General features: G+C 51.0%; 1 protein-coding gene across 5 annotated transcripts in view; it reads right to left on the bottom strand.

Annotated features, from left to right (window-relative positions):
* Nucleotides 1-27256, bottom strand: part of fermt2 (FERM domain containing kindlin 2) — a 37524-nt gene extending 10268 nt beyond the window's left edge. Inside the window, exons 1-8 of one of the 5 annotated variants that reach the window (XM_084675329.1) lie at nt 26510-27256; nt 25647-25804; nt 12520-12753; nt 6593-6730; nt 4747-4779; nt 2718-2943; nt 2309-2411; nt 1837-1944 (exon numbers count right to left, since the gene is read on the bottom strand). In XM_084675329.1, the coding sequence (XP_084531455.1) occupies nt 1837-1944; nt 2309-2411; nt 2718-2943; nt 4747-4779; nt 6593-6730; nt 12520-12753; nt 25647-25803 (999 nt within the window). In that variant the 5' untranslated portion in view covers nt 25804; nt 26510-27256. The remainder of the gene's footprint in view (nt 1-1836; nt 1945-2308; nt 2412-2717; nt 2944-4746; nt 4780-6592; nt 6731-12519; nt 12754-25646; nt 25805-26509) is intronic. The other 4 variants (XM_084675330.1, XM_084675331.1, XM_084675332.1 and 1 more) reach the window with 4 other exon arrangements.
* Nucleotides 27257-27700: the final 444 nt, after the last annotated feature.

Here is a 27700-nt window from a genome sequence, read left to right as displayed (position 1 = left end):
CCATCACACGGAGAACCTCACCATGGTGTTCCCCGGTGGACCGAAGCCTATGACTCACTGACATTAAACACTACTTGTTTACAAACGGTATTTATACTGTCACCCCCCCCCCCCCTCCCCACCTCTCACTACACCCCCTCAATATATGAATGAACAGCTGCCTGGGGGGAGAGGGAGGCATGGGCGGGATAGGACTGAGAGAGGGAGAGAAAAAGCATGAAAGAGCGGAGAAAGGGAGAGAGAGAGAAAGAGAGAGGGTTCAGAGGGAGGGCTGAGAGAGGATGAGAAGAAGCAGGAAAGAATTGAGCGAAAGAGAAAGAAGAAGAGAGCGTAAGCTTGTGAGAGAGAGTGTGTGAGAAAGAGAGCGAGAGCGAGTGAGAGAATGGGGGAGCTGTGTATTTCAGGCCCTAGCCAGCTAGGGTTACAGTATGTAGGACAAAGGCTTCTCCATGTCACCATGATGTCTCCACCTCAGACCCTTGCTATACATTGACACTGCCTTTTAAGCCTGCCAACTATGGGCCTAATATCCTCCTCTGGGCAGCCTTCCAGATACAGGCTTGTTTGTTAGCCATCACAAGGCTGGCTAATATCTAAGTGCTAAATGTATCCTTACTTGCATATCAAGGAGACGACATGCTAATATTGCTAGCCAGCTATGAAAGATGGACAATCATCTGTCTTAATTTAGACATGACCAACTATCCACTCTCCACCGTTAGCTCTTTTGACACGGAAACTCAACTCTCCAAACTCAACAGGTCCTCTCTCCCCAATGTCCCTCATCAGTGAAACCCTAAACTTAGCCTCAGCTGAAACCTAGCTAGGTCTGTGCTAACAGACGGTTAGGACAGGCTAGCCGCTAATCCAAACACAGAGCTAGGATTCTTTAGCATCCCCTGTGGCGGGCGGGAAGCAGAGTAACACTAAACCAGTGACGTGTATTAATAAACAGCCCCACAGAGAAAAACACAACACCTGGGGGGCGAGTGGTGGAATGGGGCCAGGTCTGGGGTGGGTGGTCGGGGCAGGGGACCTACTCCAGTAGCCAGGGCGGCGCTATAATTACTGAGGGGTCTGGGGGTAAGGACAGGGTGGCGTCCCCAGGTCCCGTCACTCTAGCTTTACGATGTTCGGAAATAGCCCCCACCCCCCGCCCAGGAAGTAGGGGGCAACCTGAAGGGGTGAAAGGGGAGCTCTGACCCTCTTCCTGGACCCCTGGAAATCCATTCCTACCCACAAGCACACTTGCCAAATCTCTCCTCCCCTTTATAAACTCGATGGACTGTCTTTATGACATGATAAAGCAGCAGCATGTGTGATCTGTCCACCACAAGGCTTGTTTACTAGCAGGCTGAAGGACTCGGAGCTAGGGTGTCATGGGGGAGGGGCGCTGTCTGGAGCCCTGGCATGTTAACATGGGGAGTCTTGGCTGGCGCCGCCCCTGCGCCACTCAGATAGGAACAGTCCACTCCACTGTGGAAGCTCTCTCCATAAGCCAAAATGTGTCACAGCTGGACCAATGGGGAAAAAAAGGTCTTAAAGGTGCTGAATATCAAGATGATTGCATACAGTGAAAGAACAGGATGTACTGAAGCCCCCCGTCCCTGGATTCTTGCTTAAACAATTAGCCGTGGCAACACTTCAGTGTACTGCAGCAGTCTCCGAGCCCAGCTCTGGGAGAGAAGCCCATCCAATTAATTAACCGCTTACAAGGCAACGTGCCCGTACATGAAAGAAAAAAGAGGAAGTATTTGCACGGCAGCGCTTCGTAAGCAACAATAGAACTGGCCAATGAAGACGACCTGCACATCAGACACGCGCTCCAGATCTCACCTGCAGGGCAGCAAACATCATCATCTCCTCCTCGGTGCACTCGATTTCCTCCAGCAGGATGGCCCACTTGGACTGCTCATACAGCTGGTTCACCCGGATGGCATCGTACTGCAGGGGGGGGAGATGCCATTAACCCATACCCTCGTGCACACACACGAGCACACACACGGCTGAGCAAACAGGACAGCCCAGTGGGGCACTTCCTGCCCTTTACCCCTAAAAGCTGCAAGCTGGTGATACCTAGAAGCAGGGCTATCTGCCCGTGTCCTGGATGTCCTGCCCTTTACACAACACAGCCCAGTTTCGCTTGCACTATGAAAGAGATACCTTCCCAGAAGCTCACGTTAGTTGAACCTAAAGTCAATGGCAAATGTTTGGTCAATGGCCATGTTGATCTTTGTGTGGGAATTAGAGGACAGCAGCCAGCGTTCTCTTGGTGTACTCCAGGGTTAGAGGACTCGTGTTGCTGTACCTTGGGGTTGAGGTCGAAGAAGCTGTGGTACTTAAACCGCAGAAGGAGGACCTCGTTCTCTTTCACATCCTGCTCCATCAGAGACCTGGACGAGTCCAGCCATCTGAGCACACAAGGACAGGAAGGTGACAGTTATGCAAGGAACATGTTGTGATTTCTCGCTGACTCACGGGCACGCGCGCGCACACACACACACGCGCGGCTATTGGAACTCATGCGCAAGTTCACCCATAACCCAACTAAGAGAGGTAACGTCTAACTGGGTTACTTGGCCAAGAGAACAACCACAAACAATAAGCAATTATCTTCTCATCCCATGACTAAGCAGGCAGCTATTAACCTCTAGAGTAGGCTGAACCTCCACCACCACCACCACCAACACCTCTGGCCTCTAACCCCTCCCACTCACCCCTGGTTGATCTTGGCCTTGTCCAGGAGAGACTGGGGCTTGTACAGCTTGACCAGGATGTCGGGGGAGGAGATGGGCTGGCTGACAGCCAGGATGCTGGGGTTGCCCTCGGACAGGGGGCTGTCTCCGAACCAGGCGGTGGTGGGGGACAGAGGGCTGCCGTCCCGGGAGTCGTAGGTGGGGGTCATGGTCTTACTGTAGAGGCCGGGGCTGGAGTAGATGCTGCCTGGAAACACACAGTTCTGGTTAGAGACAAAGTGCACAGGGGGGACATGGGGGGCCACACAAACACACATGAATACAAAATAACCTGCAGTTGAATTGATGCAAAACGTGTGATTGTGAAAACTCCTGCAAGGAGCAAGCCTACACACACGCATGGAAACGAGTACAACACCAAACACAAGTCAAGTGGTTGCATACTACGTTGTGAACACTGGCACCACACACTAGCAGCCAGGCAGGCAGGCCACGGAACCAGGCCAGGGGACCAGGCTAGCTCTGTGAGTGTACCAGCGGGTGGTCTGGTCTAGGAGGGCAGGGTGGGGTGGTGGGGAGGGGAATTCTGATAGACTCCTGCAGAGTGACAATTCCAAAAGCCATCATCTCTGCTTATTTGTGTTCCCTTTAGGCAAAAAAGAAAAAGAAGAAAAAATTCCGGAAGATGGAATCGGCTGGATTATTGTGTTTGTCTTCCTTGCAGCCAAAACCTCCCAACGACAGTAAAAACTAATCTGTACTGAAGTTTGATGAAGTAAGGATTTGGGAGCTTGATAGCATAACAAATAAAAACTAATATGAAACTAACATTTCCCTTTGGCTGGCCATGTACAGCACCTCTGGCCTTGGTGGCAGTGAAGCAGGCCACACACACACACACACTGACCAGCCTACTTCCAATCCTCTGTCCCTCCTCTATTCCCCTGGGTGAGGTCCACCACTGGCCTGGGAGTATAGAAGGGCCAAACTGTCTAATCTCTTCTACCACAGGAAGTGGCTTCTGTGTGTGTGTGGTGTGGGGGGGGAGGAGGTCATGAGAACAAAGTCCAGGCCAGTACAGCCCATCTCTCAGGGGTTTGAGGAGGGTTTCTTGACGGTTGTCTAAACGTTCCTCCCTAGTGCTGGGCCAGGGCAGGTTAGGGAGAGGACTCTTGTCCCATGCAGGCTCCGGAAGAATCCCAGGCATCCAGAGTGCTGCAGGAGGGGCCACTGGAGGGTCTGGTAGAGGGGCCACTGGAGGGTCTGGTAGAGGGGCCACTGGAAGGTCTGGTAGAGGGGGCACTGGAGGGTCTGGTAGAGGGGCCACTGGAAGGTCTGGTAGAGGGGGCACTGGAGGGTCTGGTAGAGGGGCCACTGGAAGGTCTGGTAGAGGGGGCACTGGAGGGTCTGGTAGAGGGGCCACTGGAAGGTCTGGTAGAGGGGGCACTGGAAGATTTTCTGGAAGGGCCACTGACGGTTCTGGTGGAGGATCTGCTAGAGGGGCTGTTGGAGTGTAGCTGTGTGTGTGTGTTTACTCTGCTTCAATAGTTTTCATGGAATGTTAACATGCATCTAATTTATAATCCCCCCATTCTGGAGAAAAGGTAGAGTAAGGAGCTAAGGATTTACTGGTTAGGAATTGGACCACCCTGTACTAGGGAAATGTAGACTTCATGACCTTTACAGGGTTGAGTGTCTGTCGTACGAATTCAGCATCATTACTCTTTTCCATCTCCAAGGAAATCCAGTGAGTAAACAAGAGTGGTAAGCTTTTCCAGCACAACACACACACACAAATGGTGAGCATAGCTTTTCAATGGGGAAGGGAGGAGAGGTGACATTGGATCTGTATTGGAAGCGAAGCACATCATGTGACCCAAGTCAGCTGACTTGCATAGCGACCCAAGCAGCTGATTGACCACGTTTACAGCCTATCTGGTGACCGGAACACTCCAGCGGTGGGGGTGAGAGGGGAGGAGGTGAAAAGGGGGGGGGGAGGAAGCAATGCAGAGAGAAGAGGGGGAAGAGACAGAGGAACAGGACACCTTACCTTTTACCGGTCCAATGTAAATGATCTCAGAAGCTAGAGGGAGGACAGAGAACAAGAGGGAAGAGGGGGAAAAAGGAACAGGGAGAGTGGAGGAAAAGAAAAACAAGAGGACAGATTAAAGTGACATAACAGGATAGGAGGAAAACGGAGAGGGCAAGAGGTGGAGGACCAAAGTGAAGAGCAGGAGAACCCAGACCAGGAGAACCAGAGACGGGCGTTTCCGCCGACACTGCCAACCCCAGATCTGATGACTCAGTTTGTCCCAGTCAGCAGAGGAAAAAACCCTGGCATGACCAGCGATGGTCCAGCTACCCCTCCATGATGATCCACGAAGGCCTGATGGGGAAAGCAGGCCGTGCAGGGCGTTGGTCTGGATGATCCAGACCTGTGCAGTCACCACAATACTACTTTACTGGACCAAGTCATCACCACAATACTACAGGAGTGGACCAGGTCATCACCACCACATCCCTACAGTCCAAGCCCTAACATGGAGAGAGGGAGAGGGAGGCAGGACCCAAAGTGCAGGCCATGGTCATGGTTCCTGATGAGTCATAGGTACAGCTTTCTAAACTTAGTTTGTCTACATCCCATCTATGTGTGAGTGTGCAAAAAAGAGAAGAATTTCAGTGGGAGAGGGGGATGAGGGAAGGTTGATTCAACCTCAAACATTTCGTCATCATCATACACTCACGTCCTCTGTGACCCCACCCCCCCATCTCTTGTTTATTCTCAGTGTGTGTACGCTGTGCGTGTGTACAGTACAAAATCTAAGAGTAGACCAGGGTCAGCCTTGAGGGGGGACTAGACGGGAGGAACACAGCGAGCACACAGACCAGAGAAGCTGTGGTTGAGCTGTGTGCTGCATGTGTGATTGCATCTCTGCCTCCATCCCCTACCCTACCCTGCCTGGGCCTGGGACCTCATGACTCCCATCACCCAGCCACCGAGGGTAACCCCCCACCACCACCACCCCCCCTTGGTAGCAGAAGCAGCCTGGGTCTAAAACTGAGTTCAGAGTAAACAGGGGCGGAAAGGGCCGTGTTTGTGAAAGAAAACATTTGAGAACAGTAAGGGTAAACAGGCTCGGCACGTTGCTCAAATTGAATTCCGATCTGTGCTCTACAACAAGCAGACAGCACAGGAGGGAGACAGGATTGTGACAGAGAAGGCAGGCTCGCTAAAACAGAGCTGGGGTCACCGACTCCTCATTCCCCTGCCGCAATTGAACTTGTGCATCCAGTCAGCGCGTTTGTGTGTGTTGGTGTTCCAGAGCAGGTCAAGGCGGGACCCAGAACAGGACAATGAGCCCCATTCAGGTCAACCACACGGCTAATGCTAGCCGTGAAGGCCGTAGCTTCTTTCTATTCTCTCCTCTCCTCACATGGCCAGATATCCCTCGCCCGCTGACAGGGAGCGAGGGAGGAGGGGAGGCTACGGAGGAGGGATGTGTGCTGTAGCCGCGTAGCCTGGTTTGGGTTTAAAATGGCAGCGTGACCAAATATGTGTGGAATCCCAATCATTCTGGCTCCCCTCTGCCAAGGAGCAGTCAAAGCCAGCTCTGCAGATCTCACGCTGGCCTTAACCTCACACATTCTTATTTGGTCAGCTTCAGAAAGTTACAGCTCGTGCAATTATCAAGATGGGCTTTTCGATACAACAAAGGGCTGCGTACAGTGGAGCCCTGGTGGCGTCAGAGGAACCTGCTATTCAACCTGCTACATTGCAGGTATTTTTTACTGTTCCTTGTGGGTTCATGACCCAGGGTCAGTAGAGCGCTGCCCTCTCTGGATAAAGGGTTCAGATGTAACTGTGTGTGTGGTGAGGGAAGGGGGGGTGGCATTACCTAGTTTACCTGACCCGGGGGTGAGGAGAGGCCCCTCCAGCTCCAGAGCCTCCTCCTCGGCCTCCTCCAGCTTTTTCTTCTTCTTCTTTGGGTCGCGGGGCTTACGCAGGAGAGACAGCTCCTCTGGGTGGCGGATGTCTGGTGGGGGGGGGGGGGGAGAGGGAGGGAGGGAGAGGTCATTTTGTGTCACTAAATCCTAGCCTAGCAACAGTGCTCACCCCACCCAGACGCCATATGAAGGCAGATGTGTCACTGTCCCACTTAACAGCCTACATTTAGGCTCCTCTCAACTACAGGCCTGAAATAAACCACACTGCGAGAGACACGCATGCACACACACACACACGGTGCATGTAGATAGGGTATAGACAAACTCGAGGTAGGGTGACAAGGAGAGGGACAAGATGCTGGACCGGTGACTCACATGGAAGTGGGGAGAGGAGCAGAGAGACAGAAACATAGCTGACAATGACAAACAGCTGTGCGCACACTGGGTGGAAAATTGCTAATCCCATTTCTCAGGACCCCAACAGAGACACACAACAGTGCACGCACAATAATGCACAAAAGCACACTTGACGCACAAACAAATGAGTCTCGCACACAGGACAAACGGTGTTATCGCACAGATAGCGAGTGGTGGCTGATCATTAATGATTGGCTTGTAGTTCTAACAAAAACATTTGCTCTGCCAAAACACCTCTGCACGTCATCGCACTCCCTGTAGGACTGTTTGAAGATGCTACACATCAAGTAAACAATCTCATTCTCTAGTTACGCATCTTTCTCTTTGTGTGCGCGTTTTCATGCTGACGGAATTCAACAACGCAGAGGGCTCTGTGCAAGGTCCCCTCTGACAGAGAGATACACAGGCAGACAGGCTGTAATGACTACAACAGAACTACCCCTATCCCTCCTGCTATCCCTAGATCCCTCCCTCCATTCCCCACTCCTCCATCTCCACCCCTCTCCCTCTCTCCATATACCCCCCCCCCCCCCGCCCCCCCCCACTCCTCACTCTCTCATTCTCAGGGACCAGGGAACCATCAGTCAACATCGGCCGTGACGTTTCAGAATGGATTTGGGTTGGTTCCGAGGTACTGGTGGCAGGCCTGCCAGTAGTCTGTCAGACAGAAAGATAGATGTGCAGCGTTTCGAATCCCAGCTGGGCTCCGGGCTCTCTCCTACCCTTCAGTATCACCTCTCATTAAAGAGGTGGAACTGGCTACTTTGTTTGGGTCTGGAACATTAGGATGTCACAACCAGAAATGGTACACTTTGTTCAATCTTTTTGCTGAGATCTGTAGAAAAACTCTTAAAAAGAATGTCCACAGAGACATTCAGGAGTAATGTGTGTGTGTGTGTGTGAGTGAGAGAGGGAGAGAGAGAAACTCTGAATGTGAAGCCCGAGCGACGGAACTTCTTGGCTTGGCGAGAATTGCTTGTTTAGTTTGTGTTACTAAAGCAAAAGCATTCCAGGGGTTTTAAGGACTACCAGATGGAGGCCTGCTCTCCCTCCCTCCCTCCCTCCTTCTGTCTCTCCCTCCCTTATCCCTTGCTCACTCCCTTTTCAATGCTTTTGCTTTGCTGCACGATCCCTGTGCCCTTATACAGCCATGTGAGTACAGGCATGCTGCCTAGCCTTAGCACTGCTAGCCCACACGCACCGTGTGTGTATGTGTATACTATGAGTCATTGTGGTCACTTGTAGCTTTCTTGGCATTTTACTACAAAGTCAAACAATCCAACTTTGAAACGAAGGAGAGAGGTGGGGGGGATGGAGGACTAGAGAGGGGGAAGGGCGGAGGAGGAGGAGAGGAGTACATCACAGACAGGTATTCTTTTCATCGGTCACATAAAAGGAGGAGAGGAAAGAGAGGGAAAACGAGTGGAATGCAGGCTCTGATGCAGCCTGCCAGAGGAGAACAGAAGGAAAGCTCGACAGGTGTCTGTCAGTTTACCGTCCAGAATGTGAAGGAGTTCCACTGGTTGGGATTCCGCGAGAGATGCTAGGCTGATCTCAGAGCTGATCTCAGAGCTGGGTCATCATAGCAGGGTTGTGAGACAATGCTGATGTTTATTAACACGACACCCACACAAGCTAGGAGTGGTCCATCCAGGCTCGTCTTGACAGTATCCAGACCCAGGCAGGGTGCCTGGGGGCAGACTGCCAGCTAGCTACCTCTCCCTTACTCCCTGATTCACTGGAGCTCATGATTCATCTGTATGTGAGGTGAAGAACCTCCCAACATCTCCACCGCAGGAGTAGTCATTCGATATATTTCTCTAAAAATATCAGGGAGAAAGTCCCATCCGACATCCAGCCTCGACATGAGAGCGTCATTCTTTTTGACATTACTGACTTAATCCACATCATCATAATAGTTAGATTCAAGTATAAACACCGACATATCATGTACTTGGTGACTGAGCATATTCTCCTACCCACCGAACAAGACCATGTTTTTATACAGAGCCATGTCCGATGCCATATATAGACAGTAAGCCACAATGGAACACATGTAAATAAGGGATGGACTGAAAGACAGAAGTCATGTATAAAAACCCAGATCATGACATTTGGGCATTCAGTTGTGACCACAGTGTCCAACAAACAAGCTGGACCACAGAGATGGGCCTGACCTTTGTTTGACCACACTGACAAGAGAGAACTGAGAAACCAAAAATCGACCCTACCCCCTCCCTTTCTGTCTCTCTCTCTATCCACCGCAGTCCTCCTGTCTCTCTCTTTCCACACATTCATCCATCTTCCACAGTCTCCATCCACTCCTTCCTGGCTCACCGTTCCTCCTTCCGTCCATCAATCCTTTCCTATCAGTCTAACTCCATCTCTCCGTCTATCAGTCAGTGCCCTCCATCCATCCCTCCCTTCATCTATCCATCCATCTTTCCAGAGGCAGGGACGGCTGCTGTGAGTCTACAGTGAAAACCTGACTACTAGAGAAAGACGGCCGTAAGTGAAGCAGCATGAGCTGCATTAGCCCTGTGTGTGTGTGTGTGTGTGTGTGTGTGTGTGCACACGCAGGAACTGAAGGTCTTATTTGTAGCACCTCAGGAAGGTCCCGCCGGTCATGTGCTTGTGGAAATGCCCAGACCACAATTGCTACGAGGTGTGTGTGTGTGTGTCTGTGTTTGTGAGAATTTGCCGTGAGCCACTCAAGACGACAGGGCTTTCTTCTTCACCGTAGCAGTATACAGCCAGGTGTCCTGGTCCAGTGTGGCTGAACCAGTCAGTCCTTTGCACGGAGCCGAGCTCCACTCGTCGTGCTCCAAAATGAATCTTTCATGGAGCCAGGTCTGGTGGCAGCTCGGGGCATTCCTCCAGTTTAACAGCTGCATACCTCTCCTTTTATGCTGCCTTGTGATGCCACAGGCTTGGTTTATTTCATCTGGCGCACATAGACGAGCCTTGACGGCAGTTGCACTCTTCCTTTGAGGACCCAACAACTGCTCCTAACACATTGGAATAGACTCTGAAGCTAAACGAAGGGAAATGGTTTATTACTCTCCCTCCCTGGCCTGAATGTGAGACAGGCCAGACAATCAACCCGGAGCAGGATCTGGGGCTGCCTGTGGATGCCAGAGCTCAAAGCCAAAGGGAACGGCAGCAAATTCAAGTCATTTCATGAGAGTCCTCATTCTGCTGAATTTCACTCAATGCACAGATGGGCCGTGTCTGTCTGTGTGTCCGTGTCTGTCAGTGTATGTGTAGGCTTCAGACAGCTGCCGTGCAGTGGACATGGGAGAACTCCAGCAGTGGTAATTGGTTTGATCCATTTAACCAGCGCTGTGTTACAGTAGCTACAGTCCACAGCTCATAATGTGGAGTGTGTGTGTGTGTGTGTGTGTGTGTTATTTGGTCTCACTAGGCTCAGAAAGACGCCTACAGAGATCCTCCAGCTGGTGAAATGGAGGGGACAGAGAAGGACTTGTGTTTCAATGTTTGGTGATGCCTAAACCATGTGTTTGTGATTTTAAGAAGGGTAGAAAGATGTGTGAGGAGGGAGGGAGGGATGGATGGAAAGTGGGAGGGTTGGGTGAAGAGATACAGACTGGTCCTATGGTGAAGGATTGAACTTGGATTTGGCTCTGTCCAATAAAACAGCTAGCAGCATCATAGGCCAAAAACCCCCTCCAAATCAATCTTCATGAGGAAATGGAGTGAAGAGGGAGAGAGAGAGAGAGGGGGGAAGAGGGGAGGATATGAATGGTTATTGTCTCAGTCACAGCTGCAGCTGCAGGGAGATCCCCCCCCCACCCCCTCGTCTGTCTGTCTGTCTGTCTGTCTGTCTGTCTGTCTGTCTGTCTGGAGCTCAGGCCAGTTGGACGTGCTGGGCTGGTCCCTTCCTGCTTCTCCTCGTTCTGCATGCTGCACACTTCTATGGCAGACAGCAACACACACAGGAAATTGGTCAAACTGAAAGTTGCCCAGATCATGAAAAACTAAACGTTTCCAAAAAAACAAGGTCAGTTGAAGTCTGATCCATCCCAAATGTGCCGTGTGACAGGTCGAAACTTTTAAATGCCACATCCTGCCCAAACACCTCCCAAACAGAGATAATTCTCTGGACGGCCCTGAGGAGAGGGGAGGATAACAAAAAAGATTTAAGCAACACATGGCTCACCCAGGCCACCATAGGCCATGGTTCAACACTCTGGCACGCACCTAGTCAGCCAAGAGCAATTTGTCCTTAAAAATCTGCTTAGCTGAAATAGATCAATGACAGCAGAGGTGGACCTATTCCTAACTAGGAATGGCCAGCAACAAAACAAGAGTAGAGACTGCCTGCTTCACTCTTGGTTTCACTCACTTGATCCCTCCTTCTCTCACTCACCTCTTTCCCTCTCCCTCCCCTTTCTTTCACCCTCCCTCGCTCGCTCGGTCACCAATCTCTCAAAAACAAACACAGCTCTATTTATACTCCTTCCAAAATATGTTTTTTGTTCTCTTCCTTCGGCAGAACTGCATTGCGGGACCCTTTTATAAATGTAGGAGTACTTTTAAAGACAAATACAAAACAAGTCGGACTGAGCTTCCAGCAGAGCCAACACCAACAGAGGAGCTGCCATGACGCTTGATCCTGCTCTCAGAACGCCAGCCAGGGTTGAAGACCCAACAGGTGTCCCGCACACTGCCTGACTGGCTGCCTACCTGGCCAAGCAATCTAGCTGACTGGCCGGCTGACCGGTTGGCTCCGTCTGTCTGATGGCTCATAGAGAATTTCAACACCTGCGGACTAGAGGGTTTCAGAGGGGACGTGGAGCGGCGATGCTTAACGGGGCTGAGGGTTCAGGTGGCACCAGGCCCGGTTGTGTGACCTTTGAACCCTGAGGGGCCAGAGGCAGCAGAGGGACCAGGGTGGGGGGGGATGGGTAGAGAGGGCAGTCATCGATTGAGGGAGAGAACTCAAACTCATGGGGCGGCACAGGGCCAGAGGTTAGGCTAAATCTGGACACATTCATAAAACATAAGGAGCGGTGTATGGTTTGAAGTGTGGGTCTCAGAAATAGGTCTCTGTGTGCTTATATATCAGAATGTGTACATTCGTCCCATAAGGTCACGTCATTGGGATTGGCAACCGGTCCTGTTTAGTAAACAGGACTGGTCCAAGGACACAGTCGTCAGGGGGACACGGGGATTTTGACCACGGCTCAGGGCGTGTTTGATAAACACGGCTCAGATCTGGAGGAGGGAGGAAGACAACACGGGAGGAGGAGAAAAGACTAAACAATCCACCTCCAGCTTCTGCGATCAAAAAAACATCTATCTGTGTCAAAGCAAGAACAATGTCATCCAGTTCGATGCCCGAACGTCCTGTGTTACGTTAGCGTGCGTGTGAGCGAGACCCGGGTAGCGGGGCGAGAGCACGCGCGCCTCAGCGCGGGGGGGGGGGGGACACACTCACTGAAGGTCTTGCTGATGTCGGACACGGCCTTGAAGACGCGGTCGGAGAAGTTGACCTTGACCTTCATGTGCTTCATGTTGGGCAGCTGCAGCCGCAGCAGCTTGTGCTGCGGCGTGAAGAGCAGCCGCGCGTCCGCCTGGATGCCGTACTTGTCCAGGGTCCAGTGGGTCTTCAGCAGCCACGTCTTCTTCTTCTCCCACCACAGGGCGTGGTCGGACCAGTCCTTCTTCACGTCTGCGGAGGGGAGAGGGGGGTGGGGGTGGGGAGAGGCAGGGAGGGAGGGAGGGAAGGAGAGTTGGTTAGACTATTGTTTTATTTACACACACGCGCACACACACACGCAGAAGGGCTTAAAGTTTGAGCGGTTGGGGATGGCAGGGGATTCTTGGGGCGTTTGAGGGGACGAGGGGCGGGGAACGGAGAGAATGGAGGAGGGAAAGAGAGAGGGGAGGGTGTGAACGAGGCTGCCGTTTGCGTGACACCGCAAGGGTTTCAGGTTCAGATCAGGTTCCCTTTGTTCCAGAGTCACGCTGTGATCCCTTCTAACTCTCAGACATGCCACCCAAAAACCCTCTCACCCTAACCCCTCCCCACACACACACACACACTACCTAAGTACCTTAACACCAGAGAAGGACCTGGGGTCACTGTGTGTGTGTGTGTGTGTCTGTGTGTGTACATGAGTTTAACAGTAAACGTGGAAGTGTGTGTGTGTGTGTGTGAGTATGAGTGCCACTGTGGAAGTGTGCGTGTGTGAGTATGAGGGGACTTCAGAGAGAAGGTGAAAGCCCCAGGGATCTGAGGGAAGTGGAAGCAGCTGCCTGGAGGATTACCTGGGCCTCAGCACCACCAGGGCTCCAGAGGTGACAGAGGCCTCGTGCCTGAGACAGAGCTGGGCTTCATCTCCAGGCTGTCAGCAGAGAGACGGGTTCTGATCCCTTACACTCAGCAGAGAGACAGGTTCTGATCCCTTAGACTCAGCAGAGAGACAGGTTCTGATCCCTTAGACTCAGCAGAGAGACAGGTTCTGATCCTTTAGACTCAGCAGAGAGACAGGTTCTGATCCCTTAGACTCAGCAGAGAGACAGGTTCTGATCCTTTAGACTCAGCAGAGACACAAGTTCTGATCCCTTAGACTCAGCAGAGAGACAGGTTCTGATCCCTTAGACTCAGCAGAGAGACAGGTTCTGATCCTTTAGACTCAGCAGAGAGACAGGTTCTGATCCCTTAGACTCAGCAGAGAGACAGGTTCTGATCCTTTAGACTCAGCAGAGACACAAGTTCTGATCCCTTAGACTCAGCAGAGAGACAGGTTCTGATCCCAAAGACTCAGCAGAGAGACAGGTTCTGATCCCAAAGACTCAGCAGAGAGACAGGTTCTGATCCCAAAGACTCAGCAGAGAGACAGGTTCTGATCCCATCAACTCAGTGGAGATTTCAAAGTCATCGCAGAGAAAACAGTTGTGAACTTGGAGCCTGACCTGTCACAATAGACATTCACCCTCTCCTATCTGCAGGTCTCTCTCCTGGAAACACTCACCGCAGAGCACAGCACAACCTTCTGATAAAGAACGAATTGGCGGGTCAAGTACTTCAAGGTCAAGTGTTTATAGATTTGTCACAGTGCGCTCTGAAGTGTGTGTGTGCGTGTGCTTCTGACAATGATATAATCAGTGTACGGTAAATACAATTCGGAGAAGCATGAGAGGAGGGTGTATTATTTGAGAAGTGCATCACTGGATGTTCCCCCTCAGCGATGATGTCACTGTTCCGGCATGCGTCCAGGAAGGCACTTCCCTGAGCAGTGTCCTGTTTCCTCCCCTCCTTCTTTCTCCCTCTCCTATTCTGTCCCCCTCTTCTCCTTCTACGTCATTGATTCAGCCTATCAAACGCTTATTCAGTCATTGGCGCCCCCCCCTTCCTCCTTCTACGCTGGTAACATTTCTAGAACGCTGCATCATGGACCCATATTTCCAGGAACTGTGGTGGAGAAACTCCTCATTAAGCTTTTTTAACTGAATCCATTCCCCTCCTCGCTGTCTGATAGACAGAGAAAGCCTAGAATGTTCCAAGGCCAGAGTCTGTCAATGGAGATGTTTAATATTCCTATTGGCTCCCTGGCTAAATGGTCCATCAGTGGATCCATCCTCTGGTCAGTGAACGACAGGGCTGGAAAACCTCTCACACATAATGGACGGCCATTACTCTCCTACGCAAGTTAAGTGGCTAGCAGCGATTTAGCAGTACTGCACCCAGACTAAAGCTAGTTCGGTCCTGTCTGGATATTAAACATTCCCTTACTCGCCCACCCCCCCCTCACTTTATAATACTTGAAGGTTTCTATTTAAAGAGCATGGCATTTAATTAGGGCATTAGATTTGTCAGTTTCAACCATCCTCGCTGTGGTCTTGGAACGCTCATCTGGTCATCTGGATTTCCCCCCATCCTACCCTTCCTGTCCATCAGCAACCGGGCATCATGGCCACCTGAGCTCCGGTGGCCTTCACACACACACACACCTTCAGATGTGTTGTTGACACTCACCCCCTGAGCTCCAACATGTGTGGAAGGAGAGGTGACGACAATGAATAAATGAATGAATGGGTGAATGAATGAGTGAATCCCTGGGATTAGTCAACGACACCACTGTGATTGGCAAGCCAGCCTGGCAGGGGAGAGGTCACACTGGTTATTAAAGACTGGGGAAGGGTGGATGAGTGAGTGAGTGAGTGAGTGAGTGAGTGAGTGAGTGAGTGAGTGAGAGAGAGAGAGAGACAGAGAGGAGAGAGAAAGAGAGAGATCACGCAGCAGTACATGCAGCTGCCATTGTGAGGACCTGGCCTGGCTGAGTGGAGGCTTGGGGTGGAAGGGGAGTTGTTGTCGTCGGCAGGGGCTGTTTGTCAAGCTGTTACTCTAGAGTGTTTACCTATGGGGGAAAACCTTTGGCACTTAACTGTAAACATTCCAAGCTTTCTCTTTGGGATTGTGCTTGTGTGTGTGTGTGTGTGTGTGTGTGTGAAGACCACTTGGGTACAGTCTACCAGCAGGGGGGCTAGCTGTCAACAGGACATTCTGATGTCTCAGCTGTTGCAAATCATTAAAAAAATGCTTCCTTTGGTGCACCACATGAACCGAAGAGAGAGAGGAAAGGGTGGGGTTAAAGACAGGATGGAGAGACGAGAAAGAAGGAGAAAGAGAGATGAAGGAGATGGAGAAGTGCTAAATTGAAAATAGACTTGTGTGGATCCTCGTCACTTTCTCCTCACAGTCTTCCCCTCCAAACCAGTCATTTCTGCTGTGTGTGCCTTGCCAACTACACATTTGGCTGTGCAGATCTCGACCACAGTCAAGCTCCTATGGCTGCTCCTGTAAGCTCAAGACTACACACACGCAGGCTTGAACACACACACACAGAAACATGGACGGAAGCTTCAATCATGGGACAGCGTCCATTTTCCCTCTCGCCGCAACTCCAGGGGGCCGTCCTCGAGCGGTGCCCGTCTCCAAACCCCATTGGTCGGAATTCTCCCTGCTGTATTGTGACATCATGGCGCTGTGCCGCCCTGCTCCAGTAGCTGTCCGTCAGAGTGCCTCAATAAAAGGCTGGTAATTCAATCAGCAGAGAGGAAGGGGGGAGGGGCCCAGGGGGTGTGGTGGGGGGCTGGGGGGTGGCGCAGGGGGCCAATGGCATCTCCCCGCTAAAAATACAGCCTGCCAGGCCTGACGTAATGCAGCCCCCCCAGATGAAGCTGGAGACTCATCTAAGTAATTGGGTGCATTAAATGCAGTCCCACAGTCCCACAGTCCTTGGGAAGAGAGAGTGTGTGCGAGGAGGCGGGGAGAGGGGACGGGAGAGGGGATGGAAAAAAGCGAGGGAAACCATGCTTTATGACCTCTGCATGCACGCGTGAGAGAAGATGGGGAATGTGCGTGTGTGCGATGTGCAGAAGCAGGGGCCGCGCATAGCCATCCCTCACTTCCCTTGCCGTGTGCGTTCTAATGAGCTCTATTAAAATGGGTAAGTGCCGTCAAACGGAGTGCTTCTCATTCACAGTCACGACCAGGGCCGTTCACAGGGCTGGGAGCAACAGGACCCTCCTCCCTCTTGGGGAACAGGAAGTGCAGCCGTGCAACGCGCACACTCCAAACGGTGACGTGAACCACCGCAGCTAAACACCACCACAACGTGGGGACGGGATGGGGAGAGAGGGAGGGATAGCCACAACACACTTCTTCAAAATGAGCTGGGTGGACCCTGCATCGTGGGGTGTCGCGTCGACACTAGAGGAGGAGAGAGGAGCTAGCATGGAGGGGGTCGGGGTCATTGGTGGAACTGTCGTTCGACGCCGCTCGCCTCCCTCGCATCCCCAGTCCCCTCGATCCCATTCCCCCCTTGGTCCCTCTCCCCATCCATGTACACAGAGGATCTGCAGTGTTTACATTAGGGGACAGTGTTTATGAAGGGCTGTCAGTGGGGGATGGGAGGGTGTGACAGAAGTGAAGGGGGGGGGGGGGTGTCGGGGGGGGTGGGGGGTGGGGGGGGCTCAAAAGGGAGAGGATGACAGGCTTTACGAGCAGAGGACAGCCGAGAAAGAGGACAAGGGAGAGAGAGAGGGATAGAGAGAGAGACGGATAGAGAGAGAGAAGGATAGGGATTGAGAGAGAGAGGGAAGCTGTCTGAATGTCACACTGGACGACGGTTTACAACTGACTATAACATCCATAAAAACAATACAATCTATTTCTACCTGGCTTGCTCTTCCTAAACCAATAGCAATAAAGTGAGAAAATACTGCCCAAAGTTAAGCTCAACTGTTTCCATCCATTTACTTACTCTACTTATAAACAATGCATGCTGAATATGACTCCCCAATGTGTGTACCTCTATATCGACAGAGGATCTTTCTACACAAGCAGTGGTTACTGGTCTGCTGTCAGTCAGTATTATTATTGCCAAAAGGACACTGTGAACCTCTTGGGCTTGGCCTGGCCTCGCTGGTGGTCCATTATCTCCCTGTCTAAGTGGTTCTGTCCTAGATGTCAACTGACAACCAGTGGAACCAGTAACCATGTGTTCCGGGTACTGGTTATCAACACAACACCTGCATGGCCACATAAACACAAGCACGACGAGATGAGGTTAGGCTGATAAAAATCATTACACCCTGGGTGCTGCTTGGAGGGCGGGCGCCCGTATCCGTAGCAACAGCCGTTTGACGCCGCGGGGGGTGGGGCGGGTGCGGGCAGAGATGGTGTTTTCACTCACAACAAAAACGTGGCTCTTCATATGATTAACCTCCAGTTCTCACTCTCTCTCTCTCTATCACACTCTCTCTCTCTCTCTCTCTCTCTATCACACTCTCTCTCAGCCTCCCCCTCTCTTCTCCTTCATCCTTCCCTCTATTCATGGCTCTGTTCTTATTTCACACTTCAGTTCTCCCTCCCTCCATTTCCCTCTCAGTGACAACATTCCATATCGTAAGTCTCCGTGTCCTGACCCCCAGTGCTGGTGTTTAAACAGACCTCGTGCCTTTGACATGACGGGGGGGGGGGAATGGTCAACATTGACTAACTGGGGAACGACTGTCTCCTCCCACTAGATCTCTGTGTAAACGTATGCATACTCAAACATCCTACAGACCTGTCCAGTCCAGTCAGTATATTCCTGTGTTCCCCGGCCGTCAGCCAACCTGTGCATCCACCAAGCGCTGACTGCTGGTGTGGCCCAGCTCGTGTGGCCCAGCTCGTGTCCTCCCCGTCACAACACGCAGTCTACCGTGCTGATGCAGAGATAGCGGGTGTTTGAATACCACTGGGCAGGAGAAGAGAAGGCATACAGCAGCAGCCGGTAATGATGTTGTGTAAATATCTGCGCGCGTCAAGGGGCGGCTTTTGTTCAAAGGGACAGGCGTCCGACAGGCTGCCTGACTCGTTTCTCGAGCGAGACGCACAAAAGATAATCTGATCCAAACCAAACACATTTCAGTTAGCGGAAGGCCCCGAGTCGTGATGGTGCTGCTTAGGACTGAGCCAGTAACACAATCAACATCAGGTGACCCTCAGCTGATCCGTTGCAGTCTCTCTCGCTCTCGGATATCTCCTCCCCCGGTGAGATCTGTGGGTGGAGATCTCTCCCTGATCACCCATCGTTCTGTTGTGACAGGACACGAGCTGAACAAGGCCAGCTCGCATTATTCCCATCTCTGATTCCAGCGTGATTGTGTGTGTGGCTGTGGCACTCAATATGCAGGCCTGCAGGGCCATTACCTGACTCACACAAATAGCCTAAACCTTTTAAGGGCTCGGACTCTGGCTGGCCCCATTTGTACTCTTGGGGGCATTAGGGGCTATAGACATGACAGGCACACCGATGGGAGGTCTCACTTACTGCACTCGCACACACATGTACACACACAGACACACGCGTACACACACATAGGGGACATATCCTGCAGAGGCCAAGGCTGTCGGAGGTCAGAGGCGAGGGACAGACAAGCCAGTATTGATCCTACTGATCTTATTGTCACAAACACACTCAAGCCTTCCGCTGGGACCCGTGTAACGAGAGCCTTTACTGGGATAAGACACATTTGTACATGAGGCTTTTCTGCTCCCTCAGAAGCGCTGGTCTTTTCTAGAAGGACTGTGGTGGCCAGCAGCAGTAGGCCCGCTCAGATCGCTTTAGCTGCAGAATTAGGCCCACCCCCCCCTTTATCCTTTGGGATCCAACCTGGATCGACCTGGTCTGGACTGGCCCAGACCGGTCTGAGACCGCCTGGCTTGTGTGGAACTCCCAAGAGCTCACCTGAGAGCTCTGGTGGATCAGCCTAGAGCTGAGGGAAGGCGGGAGGAGAGCACAGCCTTGTCCAGTCAGGTACACACACGCATGCACGCGCGCAGCAAACCAAGGCCAAACGGTCAAGCCTGTGTAGTAGTGGCATAGATGTGTCAGAGTGGGCCTGGTAGGCTGCCATCTCTTCAACCGTGAGCCTTTACATCAGTAGTCAGGCGGGAGAAGACCAGTGTGTGTGTGTGTGTGTGCGCGCGCGAGAGAGAGAGAGAGCGAGCGAGAGTGTGTGTGTGTCTATCATTAGCCACGCGGCGCATGAGGCTCAGGCCCCCTGAGGGCACGGCGCGTTTGTATCCATTTGTGTCATGATCCAAACACAGCACAACAACAGGGACGCCTCAGAGCCAGCAGCAGCTCAGCTCCACCCTGATGCAGACACACACAATTACTGGACCTGTAATCACATCACAAGCTCTCTCTCTCTCTCCAGCCTCTCGTCTACTCCACTCTCCTGCTGGCCCGGGCGGAGCAGACCACTGGAGCAGAGAGAGAGGGAGAGAGATAAAGAGAGATAGAGGAGGGGGGGGGGGGGGGGGTCGTCCCTTGCTTCCATCCCTCCTTTCATCCACTCGTTCAGGGTTTGGAGATAGGATCCTATCTAAATATTCATCTAAGATACAGCCTGGGCTATCTGTCAGTGTTAAAACCAACCCCCACTCCACCATGTTCCCCATGTCTGGACATCAGAACCACCGTGGTTCACGCTCCTCATCTCAACACAGACGGGCTGAGAGAGAGGGTCTCTCTGGTGAGGTATTCTGGGATTGCAGACCATTAGGAGTTCTTACAGCAGCTTCAGTCAGGCCAGACTGCTAGGAACCGTGCCAGGGTCAATATTAGGGCAGACGACAGGCCTCCTCGCACTGGAGAACATGACGTCGGTGGCCCACCGCAGGGCTCTGCAACAGGAAGTACGTCAGTAGGCAGACGACACACACTGGACGCCGAACAGAAAGGCTCTCCAGTAGTGTTACAGGGAATGGGAAGCAACGGCCTTGTTATTCAAGCAGCAGAGGTGCTTTGTGCTAAATGCCACCGGAACACCTTTCCAAACGCAGGGGAGGATTTGAGACTATTGTGGAACACCTACTCAGTCATCTGCCAGATAATGTAAAGGGGCTGGGGTTGGGATTAGCGTTGGGGTCGGAAGAGTGCAAGGCCACAGAGGGGAAAGCTTCTAGAAATGAATGGAAGAAACCCAAACAATACCGCCCTATCAGCTTACTGCACCGACCTGCAGGTGTGCGTTGTCGAGAGGGAGGACAATGTGGAGCTGCGACGAAAACGCCCCTTCAGCTCTGCAGGCGACACGCTAGTGTGTAGAGTGAAACCAGGCACAGGATGAGGCAGTGTTAGGGGGTAGGGGAGAGGAAGAGAGGAGAGGGAGAACAAAAACCAGCAGGCTCGTATTCCCAGAGGAGTTGTGACCGTCTTTCCCCCGCTACATAGTTCACATGCCAAACATAACTCATTAAAACACTTGGTTTTCTGTCAGAGAAAACCATCCAAAAGTTTGGAGGGTGATGTTTAACGCGAGAGAGGGGTTAAAATGATGTCTGGGTCAACTAAGGAATTCAGATCTGGAAATGTACGATTTTCATTTGGGAAGTGACTGCACTCTCTCCACTACTGGAAAACTCCAGTACGATAAAAGTCAAACCTGTTGAATGTCAATGTTCATGCGTCTGTGTTTGTGTATATATATATATATATATGTGTGTGTGATTGTGTAAGCATGCGTGTGCATATGGCCAGCTCAATCACAGCAGGATCTTGCTCCTGTAACAGGAAAGCTCTGGGCTGGGCAGGGCTGCTACTTAGTCTAACTACTTCCTGTAGAGTAGATTACAGTGGCTTGGCCATCCCACTCTCACACTGCCAAGGCAGACCATCGCTTTCCACCAAAGCTAGCTGGTCACAGAGCAGCACCAAGACTGCTACTCTGCGTTTCCTGGCAACATGATGGGTGAGATGAGATGAATATGCCTAAGCAACAATGAGAGTAATATATATGAGAGGATGCCATATCAAGTCCCATCTCCAGAAGGAAGCTACGGGGATATAATGACGTACAAGCTATTCAGCACATAGCCTGCGAAGGAAAGCTTAATCTCATCTCCTCATCTCGCGCCATGCAGGATCTAAAGAGCCTCGCTTGGACCCCGCACCAAGTCCAACTGAAAATCCCCCGAAGGGTCAGAGAGGGAGGGAGCCGCAGAGAAGAGAAAGAAGAAAAAAAAAAACACAGGAAGTCTGACATCCTGTGCTAAATGGCGTCTGTTTCCTTGCGAATCCCCCCCCTCCATTGTCAGAACCGGGTCATCTTCCTCTGGTCACCGCTACCTTCCACAACCTCCTCGTACAAACAGGCTACCAAGACACAACACCTATAACACAGCCATTGATGAAACTGCAGCTCACATTCAAACATCTCACTCTGGCTAGGAGAGGCCCGCCCCTTGTGAGGTAAGGTACCATTATATTTTGCAATGGATAATGCTGACAGATCATAATCGTCACGTAATCCAATATTCAGAAAATGGTTCATTTCAGTGCATCCCTGTTATCAGACACGAGTGTCCACTGGGACTTTGTCATAAAACGTAACAGGGCTACTACAACTGACTAATTTAACATATGGCCTGTAAAACCGACCCGTCCAAATTACAGATGAAAATGTCCTAAAACACTCACCATGGAAAACATTACTCAAACAGAAGTTCTTAATACACACATTTTCCGAAAAAGGGGTTAACATGGGCAGGATAAAAATAGAGAGAGAAAGAGGCAGGCAGCAGAATATACAGGGATGACAGAGGCGTCCAGAGAACATGCCAAACCCTGGAAGTCATTTCCTGCTCTGTGAAAGACTTTTATGGAATTCTAGTGCCCTGACCTACGTCACAGGGAGAGGGAGCCTGAACCCTCCCCCTCTCCCCCCTTCCCCTCTCCCCCCTTCCCCCTACCCCCTCCCCATCTCCCCATCACCCTCTCTCCCCAGGCTCCACCATTCCTGTTCCCTCCACTCCGGACCAACGCCACACCTCCCTCCTCTCACCCTGCCCCAGCTGAAGCTAAGCAGGCCCATCTCTCCACCCAGGGCAGATACTGTAGCATAAACCCAGACCCATCTCTCCACCCAGGGCAGATACTGTCGCATAAACCCAGGCCCATCTCTCCACCCAGGGCAGATACTGTAGCATAAACCCAGACCCATCTCTCCACCCAGGGCAGATACTGTAGCATAAACCCAGACCCATCTCTCCACCCAGGGCAGATACTGTCGCATAAACCCAGGCCCATCTCTCCACCCAGGGCAGATACTGTAGCATAAACCAAGCCAATGTATGGCAGGGATCCCTCCCTCATAGATAGTCCTGACCCTCCACTGAGACTGCACCAGAAACAGTCAACTTTATTTAAAACATACAGATTAACAGAAGACTCCCCCTCTCTCTGCTGGCCCTCTCTCATTTCCTCTCCCCTCTAATCGCGGATGTTTGGTTTTTCTAACAAACCCTATTCCTGGAGGCCTCACGGTCTGTCCAAGGTCTGTTAGTCACACAGACCAACAGAGTCCGTTTTAGGGAACACAAACAGAATCTGTGGTTCTGGAACCCTATTGGTGCTCCTGAATCTCATAAACCCACAAGGCTAATGTTGTCAGCACCAATGTTTGCTTGCTGGACGTCAGTCCCGACGGAGAGCTATATGGGAGTGCGCTTTTAGCAGAGAACAACAAAGTGATATCCCAAAGCAGACCCAAACATAAGTAATGGGGGATGAATAGATCATAGGTGAGGGGATGGAGAAGGGAGACACTGGGGCAGGGAGGGCTTTTCAATCAGCAGCCCCTAAATAGAGCTCTCCTGGGGAGCCGGAGATGGGCACTGTGTCAGGCCAGGATCGATAGCTAAGTGCTTTCCTGGCATTTACCTATTTCATCCAGAAAAGCTCTCCCTGAACCTGACATGCGGAGGGGAGACCCAGAGCTCACTGTTGGAGGGAATGACCAGGGATGATGTTCAGAACACACACACACACACGAACGCACACAGTTGTACCCTCCCTGCAAGACATTCATGTTTTTCCGTGGTTGTGTAAGCATTACAGCTAATGGTGACAATCTAATCATTGCAAACCTGCTGCTGCACGCGCACACGCACGCACGCACGCAACAAGACTTCTATGCAAGACTGTACAAGATCTGGAGCGGAGACTGTGAGTAGTTGTGAAGCCACAATGAGAGGCCCCAGACTCCTAGTCTTAATTTGGAGATTGTGACACTATGCAGTGAGAGGAATGTAACAGGCTGTCCCCTTGACAGAGACAGAGAATGTGTGTGTGTGTGTCATTGCTACAGGGTGTCCTTTAGTTGGGCACAGAGGACAAGCGTGCCAGAAGTACATGTCCCCCGGCCCCTGGAACGAATAGCTAGTGTGCCTGTATGCGTGTGACAGTGGCAATAAAAGTCCCTCAAAAAAAGGAAAAAAAAGAGGCCACTCTACCAACGGACCCCTCACGCAACCAATCAGTGCTTCCCCCTGTGCACACATGACCACAGCACTTGACAGCGGTTCTACAAGGCCAGTTCCACCCCCGGCCAACACCACGGCCAAGCAGAGCGGGAGGCCATGGAAGAGGGCCACTTAACAGCTGAGAGAAAAGGAGGAAAGAAAGGACCTGCTTACACAATGAACCACGGAGGCTTTTCCCACACTGCAACAGTGAGAGGGTGTCACATGAGAAGGGCTTGCCCGCCACTGGGTTTCATCATGTGAAGGCTCATGCTCGCTCTCTCTCTCTCTCTCAAGTCCACAGTGAACCCCTACTGTACGTGTGGTGGAACATAAGCCTGGAGCGCATGGCTGGCTGGATCCCTCCCTCTCTCACCCTGGCCGCCCATGTGAGAAGTCTAAGGGGAGAGTGGGTTAATCATTACTACTGAATGGAAAACGGCTTAACCAGACCTTAACACGTACTGTAACAACTACGCGTCTGATAGCAAACAGCACCGCCAACCAGCCCCAATCAGGACCGTCACGCCTGGTGAAGCTACCAGACTGAGAACTGATAGATAAGCAGATGATATAGCTCACAAAAATGTAGGCAACGAGGCAATGGCCCAGAGAGATTGTTGGCCGGGTTGTGCTCCAGATAATGCTTGACATTGCCAGTGGGGATCCACCTTACTTGAACCGTGTTCTGACCAACCACCTGAGGACATCCGCACCTCAGTCCTCTGGAACCTTCCAAGCATCTTAGTGGGACTGTTAGCATCCCAATGGTTTGATACTACCATGCCGATTTCAAAACTGCGCCCCGAACATATCTGTTTTGAACAGTCAATGGCTGGGTTTCCCAGATTCGTTAAGAAGCTCTCAACGCTTCTAAGAACGCTCTAGAACGCTCTTAGAACGCTCCTAAGAAGCTCTTAGCGTTAAGAGCTTCTTAACGAATCTAGGAAACCCGGCCAATAACTGAACAGTTATTCCACAGACACACACACACCAACAATGCATAAGGCTGTGCCTTCACGCGCTGGTGGGTGGAGGTGCTTCGTCCACATTCACGTCCTCCCACAAGCGCTGTTACAGCCGTGAGGAGCCGGCCCCAGACACACAACAGTCAGCCACACAGAACAAAGGCCTCAATTATGTGGAGCTTTAACAGGAGGGCTAAAAACAGGCCCATGGGCCCGCGAATCAAACCGAGGAGCGACGCAGGAAGGAATGCTGGGTATTCAGGCGCCATCGGAACACCCAATGTCCCTCCTATAATGCCCTGTCGCCCGGTGAACCCTCTCCGCCGTGAAACGGGCCAGTGTTCCACATGCCGAGAGCAGACAGAAGGCTTCTATGTCCTCTCGCTCGCACTCAGGACTTGTGAAGTGCACAATGCAGTTGAAAGGGGGTTGCATGTACGGAGTTGAATAGAGAGGGGCTGTCTGCAAGGCTTGGCGTCCATATCATGAAGTGTGAGTGTATTCTCCAACTAGTATGGAGCCTCCTTTTCCTCAAGCCAGCTGTGCACTTGTTAACGGACAGCCACAATCAGTGACAGTTAGTGGTGTTTACATAGGTGGAATGCCAGTTGGCAGTGGAGTTACAATGTAGCAAAGAAAGGAATTTACTGCCTCACAAATATGACCAGATAACAGCCACAGTCACTCACAGAATGAAGCTTCCACATAGAGTAGGGGACAGGGTCAAGGGAAGTCCCATCATCCCACCAGACTTTCATTTCGCTTGGTAGAACGGCTTTAGATGTGCCTTACCAAGTTTTTCCACCAGTTTGAGCATGACTCCGCCGATATGGATCTCCCCGGTGACCCTTAGAGACACGTCCCGGTGGAGGTCCGTCACGTGCATCTTCAGTTCCCACGTTCCATCGGCATAGCAGCCATCGGGCATCCGAATACCGTCCAGCGCCATCCTGAAACAAACAGTTAAAAATCAGGCCATACTGCCCTACTTCTATTACGCTTTACACCGGTGGGGTACTCAACCCTGATAACGTGCTTCCTAAAGCGAGGGTTACTGACTGCTGTGTCATTCATAATCTTATGTCATTCTCATTGACCTTTTTTGGGACGTAGGAAAACGAGATAAACCAATAGCTACCAAAATAGTGTTTATGATCCTGATCATGGTAGGCTATTCTTCAAATATTAATCTTACTATGTCACTCAAAAGCAGGCATTTCCACCCACTTTGGATGAATGAATGTGGTGAGTCAATCAATAATGACTTCAGAACAAAGGATTACGCTTATTTGTATCTCCACATGTTAAATGAGCCTACTTTTAGTTTGCACATTCACCTGCTTTAACTAACGGTAAATATATTCTGGCAAATAGGCAGTAAAGTTGATTACGTAAGCAGACTCGCTCACAAACGGTGAGTGCACACAGTCGGTCATTCAGGGCAAACTTACTTGAAATAGTGCGCTGCTACTACCCAAAAGTATAATGCGTGGAATGGTGGATATCCAATGTGTATATTTTGATGTATGATCATGTGCGCGCCCCAGCCACAGACAAAACGCAATGTTTTCATTTCCCAAGCGCATATGCGCAAAGAACAGACTATGGTTATTGAGCTTCGAAGAAGAAAATTTGAGCTATATTTGTCCACTCACCTTCACAAACGCACCAACCCAAGTCCAAAAAGCCACTAAAACTTCCGACGTTTCTGTATTAAATAAGTTTTCTCGCTTTGTCTCATGTATTTTGTGTAGGTCAAAGACAAAATCCAAATGAACTCGTTCAAGTGAAGTATCCCAAACTGTTTCCTCAGGGTTCCGCTAATGGAGTCCAGCCGTCTCTTTCTCTCCCTCCCTCTTTCCAACAGATAACGTCACACTGCTCCAATCCGACTTTTCCTTTCCTATCGAGCGGGGCTGTCTCCCCGCTGTCGGACAGTCATACTATAATCCTTACATGTGCACTTTAACGTGAGTCAGGCAGATTTCAAGCAATGCAAAATGTGTTTTAATATCCCCGTGTTCCTTAGTTTGTGGCCGGGTTTTTATTGCCACTCGGATAGAGTTTGAACTCTATCCCTGTCGCTCTCTACGACATTCGGGTCACATTTGGCAGATTTTTTTGTATTTAAAATAGAACTTATCCGTTTCATAGCAAACTTTCACTTCAACTGATCCTTTTGAGGAAAATTCAACAGTTTGTTGAGTGAGGGAGCAAAGGCATAAAGACTACTGCTGATTCCTTTTATGGAAATTTACGGAGCTTGCAGAGGCACATCCGGGGACCGTTATGGGGGTCTTCGCCTCGGGAATTACTCACATTTGCTCATTTTAGAAACCCAACTTTTTCACATTTTAGTGGGGATGTCTCAAATCAAGACACCCAGTGTAAAAGTCACATTATGTCCGCCTTTTGCCAGTGTGTTTTTTCTCGGTTGTTTCCCCCCCACTTTACCCACCCATCCCTTTCTCTCTGCTTTAGAATATTTTAAGAAACTGTTAGGATGGCGAAAGAAATCCATGCAACTCGCAACATGTTTCATCAAATGAGAAATCTTTTTACTCTTATAACTACATGTATTCACCGTGGGTCTGAGTCAGCAACTGTGTAAGCGCTTCAACAAGCAAGATATGCAGATGCATGGCCATTATGTCTGTAAAGAGAGTCCACATATTTATCATCACTCACTGTAAACACATGAATGCCATGTCATCAATGTGTGGAATGTCACAGCTTTATTCACACTGAGCAACAGCAGTTAGCCCAGAGAGCTTTCTCCATCCTCTCCCATCTCCCCCACTGCAGATCGATGATATAGTGTGTTTATGTGTATTTCAAACCATACA

Source organism: Hypomesus nipponensis, chromosome 3 (assembly GCF_054491055.1).
Source record: "Hypomesus nipponensis isolate SF chromosome 3, ASM5449105v1, whole genome shotgun sequence".
Lineage (NCBI taxonomy): Eukaryota > Metazoa > Chordata > Actinopteri > Osmeriformes > Osmeridae > Hypomesus > Hypomesus nipponensis.
Note: the sequence above shows the minus strand (reverse complement) of the source record. Positions and strands in the feature narration are given on the sequence as shown.